Source organism: Melospiza georgiana, chromosome 1, assembly GCF_028018845.1.
Source record: "Melospiza georgiana isolate bMelGeo1 chromosome 1, bMelGeo1.pri, whole genome shotgun sequence".
Taxonomy (NCBI): domain Eukaryota; kingdom Metazoa; phylum Chordata; class Aves; order Passeriformes; family Passerellidae; genus Melospiza; species Melospiza georgiana.
In genome coordinates this window covers 35,813,736-35,834,814 of record NC_080430.1, presented here as the reverse complement: position 1 = coordinate 35,834,814, position 21,079 = coordinate 35,813,736, and the positions used below count along the sequence as shown (strand labels likewise).

General features: G+C 36.4%; 1 protein-coding gene across 5 annotated transcripts in view; it reads left to right on the top strand.

The window, feature by feature from the left end:
- Positions 1 to 21,079, top strand: part of ANKRD28 (ankyrin repeat domain 28) — a 119,698-nt gene that overhangs the window by 74,334 nt on the left and 24,285 nt on the right. For all 5 annotated transcript variants that reach the window (XR_009115434.1, XM_058038115.1, XM_058038027.1 and 2 more), the window contains exons 4-12: positions 3,181 to 3,251; positions 6,124 to 6,324; positions 6,959 to 7,046; positions 10,110 to 10,252; positions 11,216 to 11,428; positions 17,204 to 17,282; positions 17,702 to 17,816; positions 18,254 to 18,336; positions 20,739 to 20,802. Coding sequence is in view for 4 of the 5 variants with exons in the window: in XM_058038115.1 (XP_057894098.1) it covers positions 3,181 to 3,251; positions 6,124 to 6,324; positions 6,959 to 7,046; positions 10,110 to 10,252; positions 11,216 to 11,428; positions 17,204 to 17,282; positions 17,702 to 17,816; positions 18,254 to 18,336; positions 20,739 to 20,802 (1,057 nt within the window). In the remaining variant the exon portion in view is untranslated. The remainder of the gene's footprint in view (positions 1 to 3,180; positions 3,252 to 6,123; positions 6,325 to 6,958; positions 7,047 to 10,109; positions 10,253 to 11,215; positions 11,429 to 17,203; positions 17,283 to 17,701; positions 17,817 to 18,253; positions 18,337 to 20,738; positions 20,803 to 21,079) is intronic.

Genomic DNA, 21,079 nt, shown 5'->3' with positions numbered 1-21,079 from the left:
TCTTTCAGTGGTCTGGAGTAGAGCTTTACCTCAGATGGTGAAGGCTGTAAATTCCCTCACTGCTGCATGGTAGGACTGTGACAGGTTTAGAGAGCCCGTGAAGGGTCAGGGAGGAGCAGTGACATTTTCCCCAAATCATGTGCTAGGCAGTAAAGAACAGCCTACAGGAGGATTATTGTGTCCTCAGATACAAGGCTGTTTGGAAAAGCTCCTTTATGAAATTTAAATGGTTCTCAGCAGCATGGCTTCTTGGAGATGATTAAGGTCAAAGTATCTCTCAATTAATTTTAAAATGTTATTTTGTTTAATGTATCTAAAGCTGGCGATCTCCCAGTCCCCAAATTAATAATGCATATGTGGTTTTTGGTAGCACATTTATTCTGATTATTGCTTAAAAACTTTCTTTCAATGTAACAATTTTGCACTTCTTTAAGAGTTTTTGTTGTGAAAGAAAAAAACAAGCTTGGTGGTTCTTTCTTAAGTCCATCAGAGATTCAGATTTGTTATCAAAAGTCAACTTTAGCCTTTCCTATGTCAGAGAATCTACATAGGAATTTTTTGTGTATTTGAAAAGTTGACTTATTTTAGAATCTGTATTTACACTGTTTCAATGTGCTAGACCTAGGCATCCTTGTTTCTTTGGGAGGAAGACCACTTATGGAATGGGGGGCAAGTATTTGCTATGTTGATTTTTGTTCTATTAAGAGGACCATGTTACTTTTAGATATCACTTCAGATTTCCTTAGACATTTCTCTGGCTAATGCTTTCTTAATGATTTTCTTTCTTACTTTCACATATTATTTTTCTTTTAGTGATTAACTTATTGTTGTAAAAATCTTTTGTACAGTATCTGTTTGTATTGATTTCTGCTCTCTTCTGGTGTAGTTTTTAGGCTATATGTTAGATTTACCAGAAATGTCAGTAAAATATGAACATTTTCACTGAGAGCTAAAGCTTAAGTAGCTGCTGGTTTTTAGAGTGGAAATGGGAATTTCTTCTCTTCTGATGGGGGACTTTCCTTTTCCTATCTTGAGCTTCATTACCTGGATGGATCTGAGCTGACCCCAGGTCTTGCAAATGCATTATCCTCAGGAAAGTTAGGATAATTAGGATAGTAATTAATGGCTTAGTAACTCACTCAAGTTCTGTCAAATGCTTCAAAGACATTTGTATCCTAAAGTTAGAGATAGAAGTCAGTTTGTGAAAGTCTTTATTTTATGGTTGTTGGCTGCATGTGAAGTCAGGTTGAACTTGGAGTATGATTTTGGCTCTTGTTTTTTGTCTCATCTGCTAAAAACAAAATGTGCCCATCAATTACCTGAAAAATAATCAAGAATTACAGATACTTTTGACATATATTGATTACATTCTCACTTACCAATCATTACCTCATTATATTTGTGATGTCATTCATCACTTGCTGTCTTCTGGGAAGGATCGCCAAAAATCCTCAGGCATTTCTAGTGATTTTAGAATACTCAGATTCTTCTTTGCTTGAGTTCCATGCAAGACTTGATATAGTACAGTCTGCTGTGGCACATGATGTGTTGCAGTGCACCAATGGGTCCTTAGGATGTGTGACAAAACCAGGTACTTGTGGTGTCTCCTAAGCTTTTGTTAGACTGTGGTGGTTTTCTTCAAATTGGCTCGGACTTTCTTCCCTATTTACTAGTCTTATTTTTCAAAAATGTTTGCACTTAGGAAAATAGCACAGCATCCTATTCTGAAATTTAGATAAGGAAAGATGGAAATCCCTGAAATTGTAGCCAGCAGTTAGATCTCAGTCTCTGTCCAGTGGGTGGAAGACCTAGAATCAGACTGGAAGTTTGGATCCTGCATCAGCTTGCATGTTCTGTTCTTATGACTGAAAGGGATGGATTGATTAGAACCTCAAGAGAATCGACCTCAGATATTTGTATACACAGCCATGATTTTGTACACACTTCTGGGTTTCTTGATCAAATAGCCTGGGAGAGACTTCTTTGCTGGTGCAGATCTTGGATCAAAATACTCTAGTCTCTCAGTTGAATATCCTGATTTGACCAGCAACCAGCAATTTTTGGCATCTTGTGTCTTACTGGCCTTCCACCTTTTTCTGTTCCTTGCATAGAAAAAACAGCAATTGGTTCTGACGTACCAGTATTATGTTTAGCTTGAGATGTTAATCAGCACTGGTCACGTAGCATTAATGTTACTGTGTGATTCTTTCCAACAGTATTTTGTAACTCTTTTTCTCAAAAATGTAAGATTTTATCTAAGCTATCTCTGTAAAATATCAGAAGTTTCAAAATAAAGATGGGTAAGTTTCCAGTCGGGGTATAAATATCCTACAAGGTTCTGTATAAATTAAGTTATTAATCATTAGGTTTTCTTGTTTGTTGGAGTTCACAGGAAGTTATGTAGTTCAGCTGCTTCCTTCAGGGGAAAGAAGTTCCCAAACCCTTCTTTCCTTTTATTAAGAAAAAAATGAAAATCCAAACCCAACCTTGTGTCCCTTAGAGCTGTTAGTGCAGCTTTGTTTCCTGGGGACAGGGAGGGCTGTTCCTTGAGTGTGCTTTCAGAAGTGTGGCTGGGAGTCTCTCTCATGAAGGGAGGACCAGGGGTGGGCTAGGTGACCTGCTGGACTAGTGGAGATTTGTTCCTAAAGTAAGTCCCAGTAGAAGAATCATCCTCATTCCATATACCTGTCCATCAGACATGGCAACCACAAGGAAACTGTAGGTGTGGGGAGTCAATGCAGCCTCTTTCTGTATTTTCACAGGGAATTTCAGCTATAATGGGAAACCATGAGATTTTTGTTGCTGTGTGAAGGCAGGGAGTTGATCTTTCTTAGGCAGCAGCCTTTTATGTGGCTTTGGAAGGGCAAAAGATTATAGAGGATGACCTAGTATAAAAATATGAGTATATTTTGATGTAGAAGATTATTGATGTAGAAGAAGATTATTGGTAGTGTTCAAAGAATTTTCTCAAAGGGTTGATTTCAACTGGAGAAAAGATTCCTTTTCATTTTTTTTGCATAAAAAATGCAAAGAAATGCCTAGAAGAAGTAAATTCATTTTGTTAGAATAAATAAATAGTTCTATTTCTAAAAATATCTTCTTGAAAATATCTTCTTGAAAATATTTTAGTCATTCTGTAAATACCTTTTAAATTTCTGTGTTTGTTATTTTTTGTTACAGGAGCTAGAGTTAATGCCAAAGACAGCAAATGGTTGACTCCTTTACACAGAGCTGTAGCATCTTGTAGTGAGGTATGTTGCTCTTTTTGACTACTTTGTGTTAAAATAAGACATCTCAAATTAACTTCTGTCCATTGTTCATTTTTTAAAAAGTGAAACTACTCCAAACATTTGGAATTGCAGAACATTTTTGTGATGGTTTTTTTAGCCTTTTGAGGGAGTATATATGTATATATGAGTGTGTGTATCTATTGCTAAAGTAGTAAGAAAGGAGGAAAACTATAAACTTTGAGTTCTCAGCTTTGCTCTCTGTGACTTCCCTAGCAGAGGACTCTGCATGCAGTGTTCTTAAGTCCTGTTTACTTCTGCTAAGGTAACCAGAATGGTTCAGCATGAGGGAAGATGAATTAAGATTTAGAACAACTTTTACAGCATGGTCTTTGCGTTACTTCATATTTTTTTACATGCTTGTGTGTTCAGGCATTGAAGAAATAAATTATTCTATTAAAGGCCTGCCAATGTCTTTTTTTAAAAAAAAGTGATTAATTAACAGTATTGAATATCACTTTAAAATTCTTAAATGAAATGTAGACTGTTTCTTGAAGTCTACCAGTTATACAGTAGTGAGAATATCATAATGCAAGAAATTATTTGGTTATTGTTTCCCTGTGGTGGTTGTCCTAATAAAAAATTTAAATGCCTGTAGAAGATCAAAACAGAGAAATGCTGATCTTGTTATGTGGAAGAGTTTATGCAAAACTATCTCCTTTGAGATCCTGAATCAAATTGATGCTCATTTCAGTACGTTTCAAATAAAGGTTTTTATTAGTAAATTTTTGTTTGGGAAGATAGAATTGAATATTTTAGTTTTGACAAGCATTGAACTTCAAGTGTTTGATCCATGAGCTATCTAAACAAGCCTTGTTTCAGTTTTTGCTTTTGAATTCCCTGGATAAACTGCAGTATTTTGTCACTAGCATTAATAGCAAAGTTATGTAGAGATCATGTTATTCAAAAAAACAGTGTTTGAAAATGAATCTTCAAGGGCTTCTTATTCCCAAATGCTATTTGTTCTTGAGATATTTTTAGGCTGTTCCTTTGGGAGCTGACCAAAGCACCAAATGCTGCATTCTTCAGAGCTGAGGAACAATTAAAGCTCTCCACATCACTAATGCTTGCAGAGGCAGAGGAGTGCTGCAAACAATCTGGGATTAAATGATAACTTCAAGAAATGCAATCATGGTCATAGGTTTTTTTTTAAATATGGAAGATTTTAAACAAAACATTATTCAGAGGCAAACAAGACAAGTAAACCAGTCAGAGCTTGATAGACACTTGTCAGAATTTTCTATTTATAAACACAGTGAGTCATGGGAGCCCATGTACAGGGTTGATATGTGTAGGCACTGTTTTCTAGCTGATAGACCTATATGGGTTTGGGGCACTGGTTGAAAAGCTGTCATGAAAAAACTGCATCATGGTTTCAGTAGAACATCTGGACTCTTGAAGTGAGGACAGCTGCAATTAAACAAGGACATTGAAGCTTAAAAAATAGCTGCAGTTATGGGTTTAGCTGTCAGCTGCATAAGTTCAGGCAGCTTCATGTCAAGACAGTCACATTTTTATTTGCGTGTGCCTGCTGTATGTCGCAAATTAAAAAAAAAAAACTCCAAGTAGATTCAGTCATGGAATTCATTAATGCAAATGCACATAAAAATTAGATTCATTACTTTTATACTAATGTTGTGGTGCTTCCTTCTGCAAAAGGGGTAATAGCTGTTCTGAAATTTCCTTGTTCTGAAATATTCCTTAATATTAGGGTTAAAAAAGGCAAGACTTAAAAACATAATTAGTTTTTTAAAACACTAATCTGCTTCAGTTTCTCAGAGAAGACCTACTCAGTTTTCTCATTAAAGTACAAGTCTGTGATGCAGTATTTTCACTTTTGTGTTTGTTCCTGTCTTCTTTTTTATTAGCGGTATAAGAAATTTCAACATTTTCAATATTATTTCTTCTAATATAAATAGGACCAATAGTGACTTAGCAATCTGCCCATGGACTTTGCTGTTGTAATTCAGAATCTCTAGTAACAACTTCTGGTAACTGTGTTTTAAGTACAAAGTGATAATCAATTATTTGTGTGCTCAGTGACTGAGTTGGCAGTCACCAAAAGCAATTAGTGAATCGTGGGAAGGTCACACAGCTGATGCAAAATGCAATATTCATCACTGATATTCATCATTGCTGGCAGTGTTGATACTGCCAGCACAGTTATTTTTTTATGCATTCCAATTGTGTGTGCATATTTTAATGGGGTTTGTTTATCTTGCTGTAAGAATTACAGTCTTATTTGTCACATTTTCACAGCTTGTACTTCTGACAAAAGGAAATGAATAATCATTTTGAGAGATGGAATTCACTGCAATATTTTAAAACGGTTTTCAGGAATTTTGCAACAGTGTATGTTGAAACTTTTTGTGACCATGCACTGTTTTATTTGTGGTTCTCTAAATGTACATTTAATAATCTCAGGTTTGCCATTTGTAGACTTGCACAGTTGAAAAATTTTACTTGGCAGATTGATGGAAATTCATTGTAAGTTCATAGTACTTCACACTAATCCTTGGCTAAGAATTCCACAAATAGAAGAAATCCTAGGATGGTTTATTAAACTTTGGAAGTCAGTTGTGATTACAAAATAATTTTCCGTGTGGCTTAAGGAATAGAAGACCTGGAAATGGTTGGTTTGGTTAAATTATTCATGTCCTTGAGAACATCCCCAAGTCTGGATTTATGATAAAGTACAAATCCCAAAGTGTCCCAATGATTATGTTTGCAGATGAGCAAATAATAAAGAGTTGTTTTCCACTGTACAGTCCTTAAATCCAGGGCTGTCATTTCTGATCTTTACTAAGTGGCTTGGTTTTTTGGTAAATGCTTTCAGGATGCTGTTCAGGTGTTGTTAAAACATTCAGCAGATGTCAATGCTCGTGATAAAAACTGGCAGACACCCCTACACATAGCAGCTGCAAACAAAGCTGTGAAGTGTGCTGAAGCTTTGGTGCCTCTCCTAAGCAATGTAAATGTGTCTGATCGAGCAGGCAGAACTGCACTGCATCATGCAGCCTTCAGTGGACACGTTGAGGTAAAAGTTAATTTTCTTGTCTTCCACTCGTCATTCTGTCCCTCATATTTCTGATATTTCATTTTTGAGTTTAAAATCATTTCTCCCCCATTCCCTCAAAAATCCTCAATCTCTGTTTTGTGTTTATTTTTTGTATGCATCTCTGTGCAGAAAAGTGGAAAATAAGTTTTGCATCATTTTATTGGAAGTTTATTACAGTGTACACTTTTCTTGTGACAGAAGGAAATTTGTTAACTGGAGTTAAATTAGTAACAAGTAAATTTAAAATGGGAAAGCCAAGATATTTTTCTGTTCAGTAAACAGCGAACATAGGGAGTTTGTTGTCACTGAAATTCAGAGGAAATATATGTAATAAACTCTGACTCACTAGTCCCTTAGTAACCTGAAGATATAAAAGATTTCATGGCTTTGCAATATTTAACTGAGAAGTGGTTTTGTTGACATCAAGTTTTGTGTTCCTTACAGTCACTTCATTGTGACAGACAGTTTTTCAAACTTACGGAATATTCAAGACCCAACTCATTTAAATCCTCTGAAAATGCATACATTTTTGTTTTCTATCATGGTTTTCTCTGTTGAGGCAAAGTTTTTTCCATTATGAATGGAAGATTTGTGTTCTTTTTCTTTATCTCAGATGGTCAGCTTGCTGTTGTCTAGAGGGGCCAATATTAATGCATTTGACAAGAAAGACAGACGAGCGATACATTGGGCAGCATATATGGGTATGTACATATTTCAGTTGATTAATACTGTAGTAATAATGAAAAATCATCTCATGTTTAGTGGTTTGACATGTTTCTAGGAAAAATATTTGCATTGGAAGCATTGAGTTTACCTGTGTCTGCCAAAAAAACATTAATTGTGTAGTTCAAATTGCCTTGCAAATTTGTATTTTGTGGTGATGAAAATCAATTTGTTGGAAGAAGAAAAGTAAGGTAAGTAGTTTTGTTCTTTAAAAAGGAGGAACTATGTTCTTCAGTTTGCAAGTCTAGTCACAGGTGAAACATTTTGCAGAAATGCTAAATGAAAAGAAAGCAATTAATATAGGGGGCACCTGAAACAGAGGATCATTGCAGCGTCCTTGGGATTGTATTTTCAAAGAATATTTCATCTCTAAAACTACAAATTCTCTTGCCTCGCCATTCTTATTCCAGGAGTGGATAATTATTGTTCTTGCGGTCTTGATCAATGCCCTGGCAATACTATCAGAGTAATGTTCTTCCTTGCCTTTTATCAATTGAAAAGAATTGAATGTGCCATTCAATTAGGAAGTGATCATCACAGCAATAATGCTCTTAATTTATTATTTCAAGCTGGATGAGATTGCACTTCAGGTATTTATACCAGTACTTAAAACCCCAGAAGTTAAAGAACAATCTTCATTATTGATCTAATGTTATTTCAGTATTAGTGTTTTTGATGTACTTATATCTGCAAAGCAGTATCTGTGACATTCTGTCCAGCCACCTTATTGAATGTGGTTATTTGCAAAATTTTGTTGAATGAAACTTGTATGTGAAGTTTCAGAGAACTGACAAGTGTCAATGAGAGGCCAGTGACACCTTTTGCCTTGTGCTTACCTAGCTGAAAAGTCTTCTGTTTTGCAGATAAGCTACATTTATTCCAATTTTAATCAGTGCTGTATTGTAGGCTGTTTACAGGGAACTCTCTTAATGAAGAGTGTTTGGGCAGGAAAAATGTAGTTCAATTGATGTTGATCTGCCTAAATTTCCCTGCAGACAATAGAGAAGAAAAAGCTTTTGAAAGTCTTCAATCAAAGTAAAAATAATTATGACATTCTCCTTCACAATTTAGAGCCATTGTACATTGCTCTAATTGTTTGGAGAAAACCTTAAAAAGTTTTCCACCATGTAAAACTGACCATAAAATAAAGAAGTTATGCTTTTCGTCACTCTGCTATAAATAACTTTCTAGGGTGATGTCCATTGTTTTGCTTCCTTCCTGCTTTTCCCCCGGCTCCATTGCTGTCCAGCTGCAAAGCTGGGACTGAAATGGACTCACAGTGCTGTGTGCTGGTGTTGCCCTCACTGGTGCACTGGGATGTCTCTGCAGCACTTCTCACATCAAGTACCTTGCTCTTCCCTTTGAGAGTCTTCCACTGATCGCTGCTTGCCTTTTCAATGCAGGTCAGGGGTTTTTTTGGCTTTTTACTCTCTCTTTGAAGTTTTTTCTGCCACTGTTCTGTTCACTGTCTCTATTCCTTTCGCTGCTTTCCATATCTTCTGTACTTCTGTTTCTCCTTTGGGGCTTGTTTTCATTCTTTTCCCCATTGTATTTGGGTAAAAAGATGAGTATTGTGTTTGCATTTCTCTTTCCCCTCTTTCCTACTATACTGAGATAATTAAGAAGTGAAATATTAAAGCACTTCACATTTCACTGGTAAAGTCTTATGGCTTTGGTTGGTATAGCTAGGTGAAATGGTGTTTTGTGTACTGTTGGGTAGGCAGCATAAAATAAGTATCAGTGTCTGAGTGTTTATAAAAATAGCTTTGTCTGTATTCCTTTGGGTAGGCACTTCCTATCCAAACTTTTGCAAATTCTCTTAACTGCTTATGAAGCAAAGACCCACACTCTTTGTGAAGCACCTAAACTGAAAGGTGGGTTTGATACTTTCTACTTAGATATCTGTCTGGATAAGTATAAACAAAAGTATTCCGTGTGCTCCTCACCACTTCTTTAACTAAGGAAAGGATGTCATCTGAAAGGTAAAATAAAGAGTTCTGCATGGGTCAGTTACAAAAGTAAAGCACCAAGTGTATTGTGCTCTGTTAAAGTCATGTGTTTCTTTATTCAGCAGTCTTTGTCATGACTATCCGTGTGCTTGCAGTAATTAGTTGTTTGGCAGTTAAATTAACAACAGAGCAAGAATGACAGATACCTGGCTACTCCATTTTCATGGCTTCTTAGCAGGCAGTGTCACAAGTGCCTGCAAGCAGAGGAGGAGCATGTGGCCATGGAAGGGAAAAGCTCCTTGCCCCTTGCAGCTGGGGTGGGTGCTGGTGCTGGGGTCCCTGGCCCAAAGCTGGCAGTGAGAGCTACTGCCCACCACTTCAGGGTGGGCTCCCTGCCCTCTCTTCTCTTTTCCACCTGAAACCTCCCCCATGCCTTCTTCATTATCCCAACTCTTACTCTTCCTTGTACTCTACTTCCATTGTCTTAGGAGAGCAGTTGATGCTTTTAAAAGGCTGCAGTTCCTCAAAGATCGTCTCTGAGTCAGTCTTGAAAACAAAGCTTTACTAAATCCTGTATGATGTGGCTTAACATTTTAAATGCTTTATGGGTAAAGGGATTTGGATTGGGGGGTATATTTTGCTGTAAAAGTAGAATATTTTCTTCTTTTCGTGTTTGCATCAATTTTTCAAAGTTTCTGTAAGACTTAAAAATCTTAATGGGCATGTTTGGAATTGGAGTGACAGTGGAAGATTGGCAGTCACATTGTCTTGCAAGTTGTTAATGTAAATTTGTGGTCAATACTTAATTATTACAAAGTTACTTTGCTTCTCTAGTTCTCCAGGATTGTGTTTTGAGTATACAAATTTATTTTTGCAGTGGTTGTTGGGTGGGGTGTGTGGAGATGATTATTTTATGTTGCTTTTATAGTTCATTATAGGATTAGAAAACAAGAACAATTCTTTCTTTCCTACATTAGGTCCAAAGGAATAGTTTCTTGATCATGTTATAACAATTGTAGAATTATGAAGTTTGCAAACCTGTGCTGGTTAATAAAATATGATGCTTCATTTTATTTGTCCTTATTATTTTAGGTCATATTGAAGTTGTGAAGTTACTCGTGACCCATACAGCTGAAGTGACATGCAAAGACAAGAAATCATATACACCCTTACATGCTGCAGCATCTAGTGGGATGATCAGTGTAGTCAAATATCTTTTGGATCTTGGAGTTGATGTAAGGAAAAATAAAATTAAATGGGATTTTTTTTTGTTTGAAATACTCTTGTTAGTACTTGTAGCACACAGGTTGGGATATAGTGAAAGTACGTGAAGGAAGGTCTCCCTAAGTACTGCTTTTTCTTTTATAAACCCTCTTTTCTTCATTAAAAGAAAACCTCCTTCAGAGCCTTGCAGGTTTTGCACAATAATTTGAAAATAAATGTGTATTTAGTGGGGCATGTTGTTTATTTGATATTTCTTGCTCTGAATTCATTGGACTGGAAGTCAGGAAGTAGGAATTCCGATCCTAGCTTTGCCACACAATAATTTTTGAAGTGGAGGAAATCAAATGCTTTTGCCTAATTTGGTAAAATATACATGGAACTGACTTTTCTACATGACATAAATTTTAGATGATACTAAAAATTGTGAGAAACTTCATTACTGCAGTAATTTAGACCATATTAATATTGAAATGCAAAACAAATTAAAAGGTTCTACAGTACCGGCCTGTAGAAGGAATGTTAACAATAAACTGTGAAACTGTGTAAGAAATCTACACTGTGAATCATAATCTTAGTCTTGCAAGGCTGGAGATTGCAACTCAAGCTCAATATTGAGGAGTAGATCAGAATTGCAATGCTGTTTTATAGAGGTCTGTGCTGTGCTTTGTGTGTAGCATCTTTACAAATTGACACAGTTGATATTTTTGGCACGTGTGGCTTCTCTTAGAGTTGCATACAGGAAACTGGTGTGGAGACAATTGGAGGAGGTTGGCTCACTTGTAAAGCAATCATATCTTCCCCAGGACACAGATCTCAATCAACATGCTATATCCAGAACTTGCTTTTAATTTCTGTTTTTGAAGAGTTCCAAACATAATCTCGTGACTTGAGATGTTTCCTTTGTTAGAATTAAGTGCTGCATTAAGTACAGCTTTTTGCCTACTAACTAATCTTGGTGTTTTTTTCTCCTATAGATGAATGAGCCAAATGCCTATGGAAATACTCCCCTCCATGTAGCTTGTTACAATGGGCAAGATGTTGTAGTGAATGAACTCATAGACTGTGGTGCTAATGTAAATCAAGTGAATGAGAAGGGGTTCACACCTTTGCACTTTGCTGCTGCATCAACACATGGAGCATTGTGTTTAGAGCTCTTGGTCTGCAATGGAGCAGATGTAAATATAAAGGTAGGTATATCCAAAGCCATCCTTTCACTCTTAAAAATGCTGTACATCCTTATTGGAGGTAGTTTTTTCAAACATACTTGTTTTGATAACACAGAGAAATTCCCACTGGAGTATTTGTTTGATAAGTACTGCAGTAAAAATGAGCCAATATGTTGCTTCAAGAATTGATCTGAATCTGGAAACCTCAATGGGATATATTTTATAGCCCAAAAGGATGAAGAAAAATGCAATAATGTCTGGCCAATCTCAATTACATTTAGTTGTCAGAATTCTGTATGCTTTGTTTACCCTAGTCTAGCCATGTAAGTAAGAGCAAATAATGTGAAAAAATGCAAAAGCACATGTTTTTCTTATAAATAAGTAATGTGAACAAAATCAGGGATATTTCAGGGAAGTGTGTATGATCTAGCTAATTGCAGGAGCAGTTGAAGAGATGATAATGTAAGATCTTAGAATCTAATCAATCAGGGAGATTGGGGAAGAGTGTATTAAAAATACAAATATGAGTAGATCAGGCCAATGGAAAGTCTTAAACAGCTGATGTTTTAATTACTCCAGCAAAATTGTGTGAGCAGAGTCAGTATGCATTTTACATCTTTGGTCACAAGTCTTTGACTGCAGAATATTCCTTAGAATCCAGCCTTGTTTTAGGTAGAGAGATGTAAGACCTTCTGGTTTGTATTATGTTGATCTTTACTCTAGTAATGAAAATTTAACTGTGTTCAGAAATATTTAGTGGCAGTGTCTGGTGTCTTGGCAGGTTTCAGGCTGGGGGAGGTAGGAAATGGGTATATGGAATGAAGAGTCCAAGTGTTCCTTATGGCAAAATATCTGGTTGCCTGAACTGTCACCCACATGTAGTATGACAGGAATAATCTTTTATTTAATTTCTTGGAAAAAAAATGGAAAAGAAACTTGCTTAATAGGTTTATGCTTGAATTTCAGCACAATCTGTGCAGGAGGTGAATATTAGAGTAGCTGACATTTCTGTTAAAAATCTTGGGGTTTGTGGTTCACTTCACGTAAGTGATTTTTACAGTGATTGAAGCTGGTTTTCAGCTAACTAATTCCAAAATACAGTTTTATATCTATTGTTAGTACAAAACTCATAGCCAACTGAAAATTTGGGAGTATTTTAAAAATTAACTCTTTGATGTGGAAAATTCCTAAATGAATGTTCCTGCTCACTGTTACATATATTTAGACATGCAGCTCATTTAATAAAAATGTGCATAACTCAGTTGTGGAAAAATTCATCACCAAAGTGCCCTGCAGAAGTAAGGAGCTGTGTTATAGGGTTTATTGCCAACTTGTCCTAAAATATCCAGGTCACAGTCCATTTATTTTTGTTGCCAGCTTTCTGCTCTGCCTAATGTCCCAGGCTGCATATGACTGAGTGTTCAGTGTTGCAGGGCTGGCTGACTTTTGTCCTACATTCTTGAAACATCATTTTTCAGTAAAGTGTGGTCTGCCATGAAAATAATCCCACAATGTTAAATATACTACTGATTATATCTGTGTGTTACTCACACAAATAAGAGCAAAGGAGAGCTTAGAGCACCTTCTAGTACCTGAAGGGGACCTACAAGAGAGCTGGACAGGGACTTTGTGCAAGGGCATGGTAGGACAAGGGGAAATGGCTTCAGGCTTTGACAGAAGGTTTAGATTAGATATTAGGGAGAAAGTCTTTACTGTGAGGGTGGTGAGGCCTTGGAACAGGTTGTCCAGGGAAGTTGTGGATGCCCCATCCCTGGAAGGGTTCAATGCCAGGCTGGATGGGGCTTTGAGCTACTTAGTCAAGTGGAACCCTGCCCATGCTAGCAGGATTGGAACCAGCTGAGGTCCCTTTGAACCCAAACTCTTCTGTAATGCTCTGAAAAATATTACCAGGCCAAGAATTACTGTTTTTTCTAAATGCAGGGCTGCAAGGGTTCATGATTTTGGGCATATTTCTGATGAAGAATAAAAAAGTGAACAGGGCTCCATTTCAGAAACAGCATTAGCTTTAGCTATGGGTTGGTTGTAATTAAAATGTGCTGGTTTTGTACACATCAAAATTCTTAAGTGCAAAATTAAGCAAGTAGGGCTATGTAGGGATTTTAAGCAATTATAGCTTGAAAATAGCATTTATCCCCACTTTCCTCATCAAGGTGTTTCTGTTGTAATTCTGTTAGTAGCATTTCTGTGGATTTGAACCAGTATGACTGAATTTGGCCTGTAACTTTGCACCTGAAGGTGTGAACAGCCTTACTTTGCATATGAAAACTTATCACTTGCACTGTGGAAAAGTGCAGGAATTGAGGCAAAAGAAAATAATTTTAAGTCAACTTCTACTTCCCTGGAAAGGCATATAAAGATAAATCCTGGATTTAATCAGAAGAGCAATCCCTAAAACATAGAATATGTTGGGTAACTAAGAAAGAATTGTAGATTTAAAATGAGATGGAATTAGGGTGTTCTTACTAAATATTTATTGAAACCAAGCTGATTCAGTTTCCAAATACTGAGGCTGGAGTTCAAAATAGTTCTTAAAATGGCTCTAAGATCTACTTTTCATCATAATTATATTGCTTGTGTAGGCTGATTCAATCATTTCCTTCCATGTGCAGCTTTTCCTGTGATTTTAGAGGCAATGTAGGTGCAGACTGGACAGTACTATTACAGTGCTTCCTGCTGGGGATGACTGAGTGGGGAGAGCAAAAGGGAAACACTCTTACTCCTGATGGCAGATAGAAGGGAAATTCTTGTGCATATCTGTGAGTGCTAGCCTCATCTCAAGAAGGGATTATGTAGCAGAAGATAACAGAACAGTAGAAATATGTTATATGCTTTTTATCACCTCCGGACATAATTTCCTACTTGTTTTCATAGCCTTGTCAGTGTCCACTGTAGAACAGTGAATCTTATTAAGTATTGCTCATTACTGCAGCACTCCCTCTTCACTATTCAGGATTTCCATGCATGGAAGAACACATTGAAATGAGTATGTAATGGGACAGTATTAATTGTTTTATGGACCTCATTGCTGCTTGAAAATTCAGTGACCTAAATAGAAAAAATTTTTTACTTTCATTGTTGGTACCAGAACATAAGAATTGTTGCTAGGGGGAGATTTCATTTGGAGGAATGCTGTGACATGACAGACCCACATTTCCTCTCCCTCAGTGAAGCTCAGTAGTCTGAGTACAGTTAATATGTGAGTTATCACTCAATAAGGCACCTTGTGCTGTGTATTATTTCTGTCTAATAGCAATTACTGTTCTTAGCACATTTGCTATGATCTAAGTACTTTGTGGATACATTTTCTCTAGTGATAGGAGAGATTTGGATGATTCCTATTACCACATTTAGCTGAGTTTCAGTGAAGACAACAGAAGTTTTGATTAGCCCATAGCTGTCCTGTCATGTGCTGTGATCCTCTCTGATCTCATTAAATCACACAGCTGTAGTTAGCTTGATATTTAGAGAGAAGAACTTAAAGACATAAAGAAAAGGAATGGAAGCAAAGTTTAGAAGATACCTCCCTGATTCTGCAGTCCAATCTCCTGGCATATCAGGAAATAGTTATTTGCTTAAGAGAGCCTTGATATTTCATTGCTTAAAGAAGTGTTTGGCTACTGGTTCTGGTCCTGTATATCCTTTTCTAGTGTCTTAGAAGGCAATTCTGAATGCAATCCTATACCTGCTTCATCATGGGACTTGTCTTCATTAAATTTTATACCTATTCTATGTTTATATGCTGATAGACAATTGCATGTTGTGTTATATCTGGGCTGGAAAGGAACCTGAGACTGTTAGACATGAGAGAGGCACTCTCATAAAATCCATTTTCTTAGAAATCTATGTTAAGTGCATTTTTAAGTAAATTTGAATGGAGTAAATCTAAAAATCTCTTATTGTTTATACTGTGTTTTTTCATTTTTAAGTGGAAAATTATTCTGTAGCTTATTTTGTTGTTCTTTTCAAGATCTTACTGAAGTTTTCTTGTGAGAAAACCACAGTGCTCTTCAGCTTCTAATACTGTCACCCTAAGTTATTCCTATGTCTTTGTAAGGTGCATTATGAGATCTGTGTTTTTTCAGCTCCATCTTCTTTTTCTTCATTAGCCTTCCTTTGAGATACAGATTTGTTCCACCTAAGCCAGTAAGACTGCAGGCTACTTTATCTGAGTCCTGAAATTCTGTCTGTTACTTCACTAAGCTTATTTTATATGCTAATTTTTCTTTAAATTATTAGGTTCTATAGATTCTTCAGGTTAAAGAAGGATAAAAGTGAGGAGAAAAGTCACCAGATGTTGTTTCAAAGTAATTGGGCACAGAGACTTTTAGTGGTTGGAAAAAGAGATAAGAACTGAACTGTAGGGAGAGACATGAAAGAAAACTGGAGCACAGAGGTTGCTTGGAGAAATTGTCACATATGGTGTGTTTATTTGGCTTTTTCTTAAGGCCTCCAATGACAGAATTAAAATTGATTGTCTAATTCCTCAAGAGGATTTCAACCCCATGTTCTGTGTTTATTTGCATCTGCTATGGATATGTGGATGTTGTCTTTTGGATTATTTATGGTGAAAGAAATCTGCTAGCTGGAAGAGCTAGAGATAACTTGGCATTCCTTATCAAATGTTGTATTTCTTTCAACCTAGGTCTGAGAAGACAGTGTTTCACATAATTGTGCTGTTATGCTACTCTGGGCAGTGACACAATGAAAAATTCTGTATCCATCCTTAAAAGGGTCTTAGCAGACTTTCAGTATCACATCCATAGAACCATGTGCATTTGGTGCCAAAGGGAGAGAAAAGATGGGAAGACACTTTTGCATATGACAATAATTTGTGATGTTTCAATACATGTGTTCATATCATATGTTCCCCTGCCATATTTGTCTGATTTAACTGTGTATTTTGTGAACCTTTCACACTCTTCAAAGCCATCATTGAACATACAGATGCATGTGCATACTGCACTCAAGGGTCCTTTGATTTTCTGTGTCCTGTTTGAAATTTTTTGAGTGCATGTGTAGTACCTTTTTTCTGCAGTAAAGCTTTCCCATTACCTGTGACAAGTATGAAGGGAAGATCATTCCAAAATAATAGCAACAGTGGAAATGGTGCTTTGAGCTGTTAAAAAGTGAAGTTTCCTTATGTGTTGCTGTTAGCCTGCTTCAAGGATGTCTTTACTGTGTGAATGACTAAGTGCACATTCAAAATGTGAATTTCAAATGTGTAGTACCTAGTAGGGTTGAATAGTTCTACCCTAGGATTACTTATAGTTTATGATAAATTGCTTACAAACATCATTTTGCAGAAATTTCTAGGAAACACATGAGCTTTGTAATGTGTTGTCTTCTAATATAATGTGTAAACTCCTGTAGTAAATACAGCTACTTTTTTTCAAGAAACAAGCTTAAAGCATTGTTTTATTTTACCCTTGGGGAGGGGAGGGGTTGGACATAGACTCATTGCTGAAATTGTGTGCTGTCATCCTCCTCTTGAGAGTTATCTTAGGGACAGAAGTGTGAGTGAGTGGGCACCCCTGAGTGGTCACTGGCAGCTGGAAGAGTGACTAAGAGCAGCTCTTGTGAAAATCTTGTCATGTCATGCTGAACTTGTCATTGCCAGCATCTGTGTGGCAAATGCATAGAAACAATTTAAAGGATGGAGTGCAGGGAGAAAAGAAGAAAGAAATGTCCTTTTTGTTGTTTTTTTTTTTTTTTTGGTCAGAACTGATTATTACTGTTACTGGCAATAAGTAACAGCATTTCTTTTTTCTTTTCCAGAGTAAAGATGGGAAAACACCTTTGCACATGACAGCGATCCATGGTAGATTTTCAAGATCCCAAACCATCATTCAAAATGGTAAAAAGGGGGAGGGAGTATTTTTGCCATAAGCTTTCCATTTTGGATATTTTCATCCTCTTATATTGGTAACAACACGCTGAATTTTTTTCATGTCCAGTGTCCACTAGTAGTGGTGGAGTCTGGCATATCTGTTTATAAAGGTTGGTAAGTTACACTGATGAACCATTTCTTTTTAGGAATGCAGGGATATGTATTTGTTTCCATAACCCAGGTTATTTTCCATAATCCAGTTTGTCCCATAAAGTTACATAATAAAATGCTTTTCTCTGCCACTGAAATGTGTGTAAGTTTTAAATCCAAACTACTCAGTCGCTGACAATTAATAATGTTACTTAAATGATCATCAGTCCCATTTTTCTAACAAAGTATCTGAATGCCTGGATATACCCTTACTTAGTAATTATTCTTTATTATAGGAGCTGAAATAGACTGTGAAGATAAGAATGGAAATACCCCTTTGCACATAGCAGCTAGATATGGCCATGAGCTATTAATCAACACTCTGATCACGAGTGGTGCTGACACTGCAAAGTAGGTAACTTTACTGACATGAATGCAAGCTGACATAATTTACAAGTGTATTTATTAGGTTAACAGAACTAGTGCAATTTTTATTATCATCTTCAACTTGCACTAGGAAATGCTTTGTTTATTATGCTGTGCTATACTTGTAAGTAGCTAGTCAGTATATCACAATTTGTACCAAAACTAAGAGAAATAGAGTTTTCTATTTTCTATTTCTATTTCTGTAATGTATTTGAAATAAAAGCTCTGAAAGTTTTAATAGGCTGTTGCACTGATAATGCATGCTGATAGCTTGGAAAGAAGTGTTTAAAAGGTGAAGTTAGCTCAGTATTCTAATGAGGTGGTTTGCTGAACCCACCATTCATATGCACTTTGGCACAGAATCGTGTTTGTTTTATTTTAATTGTAATGAAACTGTGATACCTGATTATGGTGTATCTTAGGCGGGGTATACATGGGATGTTTCCTCTCCATTTGGCAGCATTAAGTGGATTTTCAGACTGCTGCAGAAAGCTCCTCTCATCAGGTAGGACACTCTCTTAAATTCTTACAAGGTGCTTTGTACTTCATTGTGTATTTCACAGAATAGCTTTTAATTAGGTCTTAATTTAGTGATTAAACTTCTAAACTTCCTTATAGTTTACTAGTACCTTGGGGCCAATGTTGTTTTTTAATGGACAGTCCATAGTTAAAGGGAGTGCAAACTTTTGCAGACATAAGTTTAAAAAAAAGTCCAAATTTCATATGGACTTTCAAATTTCAATGTCCACTAATACATTTATAATTTCTTTAATATTGTATTTGTGCATTTCAAGTTGGCCATGGAGGTGGGATGACTGGTTTAGACCATAATGAAACTTCAAGGAGAAAGATTGATAATATTTTTTATTAATTTATGGATCATCCAATTTCCATTCCATGATGTCTTTAGCTTAATACAGATCAGTCTATTCCCATCTGTTCCTGTAGTGGGCACCTAATAGCTCTGAAGACTCTGTGGACTGCTATATTAAGAAACTGTTGCATTGGTGTTGTGTTGTTGAACAAATGCAATGCAGACTGCACTTTTCTTTTGATGTTTGACTCCTCCCTGAGGATGTGGTTGTTGGAAGGTCATTACCTCTCTTGTTGGCCAGAATCTTAGGTGAATTCTGAGCTCTTTGAACCAGTGCAATTCTGAGAAAGTAGATTTATTTAAATAAAACTTCTGGTACAGAAGAAGAATAAGAATAAACTAAATGGTTCTGTATTAATCTGGAAACACTGAATGTTTTTTGAAAAACGATAAGTGGAAAGGAAAGAATTGGGGAAAGGGAAGCATAGGAAGTTGCTTCCCCAGCTTTATACTGTTAGGGAAGCCTGGAATAAGAACTAGAGGAATATAACTAAAGCTACCTACTGGAAAGGTTTTTTTATTTACTGTCCTGTCATGGGCACACTTGCAAGGATACACTTCAGGAAAGAACTGTTCAATAGTTGACAATATTTCAATTGGATGTGTTCAAAATGGGGAACACTGGCTCTTTCTCCTTCCTGCACGTGCTGTGGTGCTGGCTGTGCCCTTACTGGAGGTTCAGTATGACAAAGGAAATCATGTGGAGGAATTGCAAGTGGTATCTGTGCTTTTACATGGATTGAGAAAACTTGGATGCAAATCTAGCTTGGAGCAGATAAGGACTTGAAGAGTACATTCAGCCTTCAGGCTAGAAAGACTACGTAGTGCCAAGAGCTTTTAGGATGTGCTCGTGGTGTGGGGATTGCTATGTGCAGACTATGTCCTTTTTTGGGGTTGGGAGATGTCTCTTTTATGTAAATTAAAGATCTCTGATTTTCAAATTCATTTATATTCATGTGCAATATTCATATATTCATTTATATTCATTCATACAAAATGTCACCAATCTGCCTTGTCCCAGTACTGAATGACATTCGAGTAGTTAGTGATGGTTGACAAGCAACGTAGGGATGTGGAAAGCACCAAAGGCTATTCTTCAAACCAAGCTAGTAAACTCTCCTAATTATTGAAATGGGATAAAAGCATAGTGGTGCATACAAAACCTGTTTTAGGGGATATGGAGTAGGAAAACAGTCTTGAAATAATAGTATTTTTGAATAACATATCTTATGTTGTTCATTATATATGTTGTTGAACAGTTCTTAAAAGGAAAAAAAAAAAAAGGCAGCAAAAAACCAGCATTCCCAGGTACCACAAATGGAGATTTAGTAAATAAGTTACATTACACAAGAGCAAAACTCTCCTAAGAGTGTAATAGTTTTCATAAACCAAAAATGTAGCTTTGAAGCCTGATTTAAATAGTAATCTTTCTGTCAAAATATATGGGTGGATATGGAATTACACTGCTGGTGTTTGTGATCTTGGATTTGAAGTTCCATAGCTAAGCCTTTTCGGAAAGAGAAAACTCCAGTGTTCTGCAAAGAGCTCCTCTGTAATTAACTGCTATTTGCAGCCATCACTCCAACTCAATAAAGTTCTTTCTTTGGGACTAAAGCACTAGACTCAAGGATAAAATTTAAGTAGCTCCTATATTTAGTAATACTGACATCCCCAAAAATTAATAATCTCTGCACAACAGTGATAAATTCTAGCGTATTCCTGAATTTTCATATGACCTGCATATATCTTATCTTCAATAGTAAATGGCACTGAAAAATAGAATGAGAAGAACACAGCCTCAGTGCAGCTACTTGTCTTTTACCTTACCCCTTTCAGTTTTATTAAAATGCCTGTTTTTCAAAACATTGGAAATAGCAAGGACATGTTTCAAATGAAGTAATATTTAATGCTTGAATGCTCTTTTGCAAATAGCTGTTAAGTTTGCTTAGCAAGCATTTCTCTTAACAGCAGATGACAGCAGTTTTATGAAAGGTGATGTTACATAATGATTTTACAAAATATTTGCTTTGTAGGTTTTGACATTGACACACCAGATGACTTTGGCAGGACTTGTCTTCATGCAGCTGCAGCTGGAGGGTGTGTAAAAAAGCATTCATGCTTTCATTTTCAGTATTTCTTTTTCAATTGCTGATCATTCTTGTTCTTTTTTTCCGTTATCTCCTCTCTGTTTTTCCTGTCCTCTCCCCTTGGAACTTATGTAAACATGAAAATAATTTCAAGATGGATTCTATCTGCAAACAGAAAATTAATTAACTGTTCAGCTCAATAAGTCATTGCTGGAGTACAGTGTCCAAGTGTCATCAGCCTTACGTTAGATTTATATTTGGGGATGAACTGATTCTTTTTTTTTTCA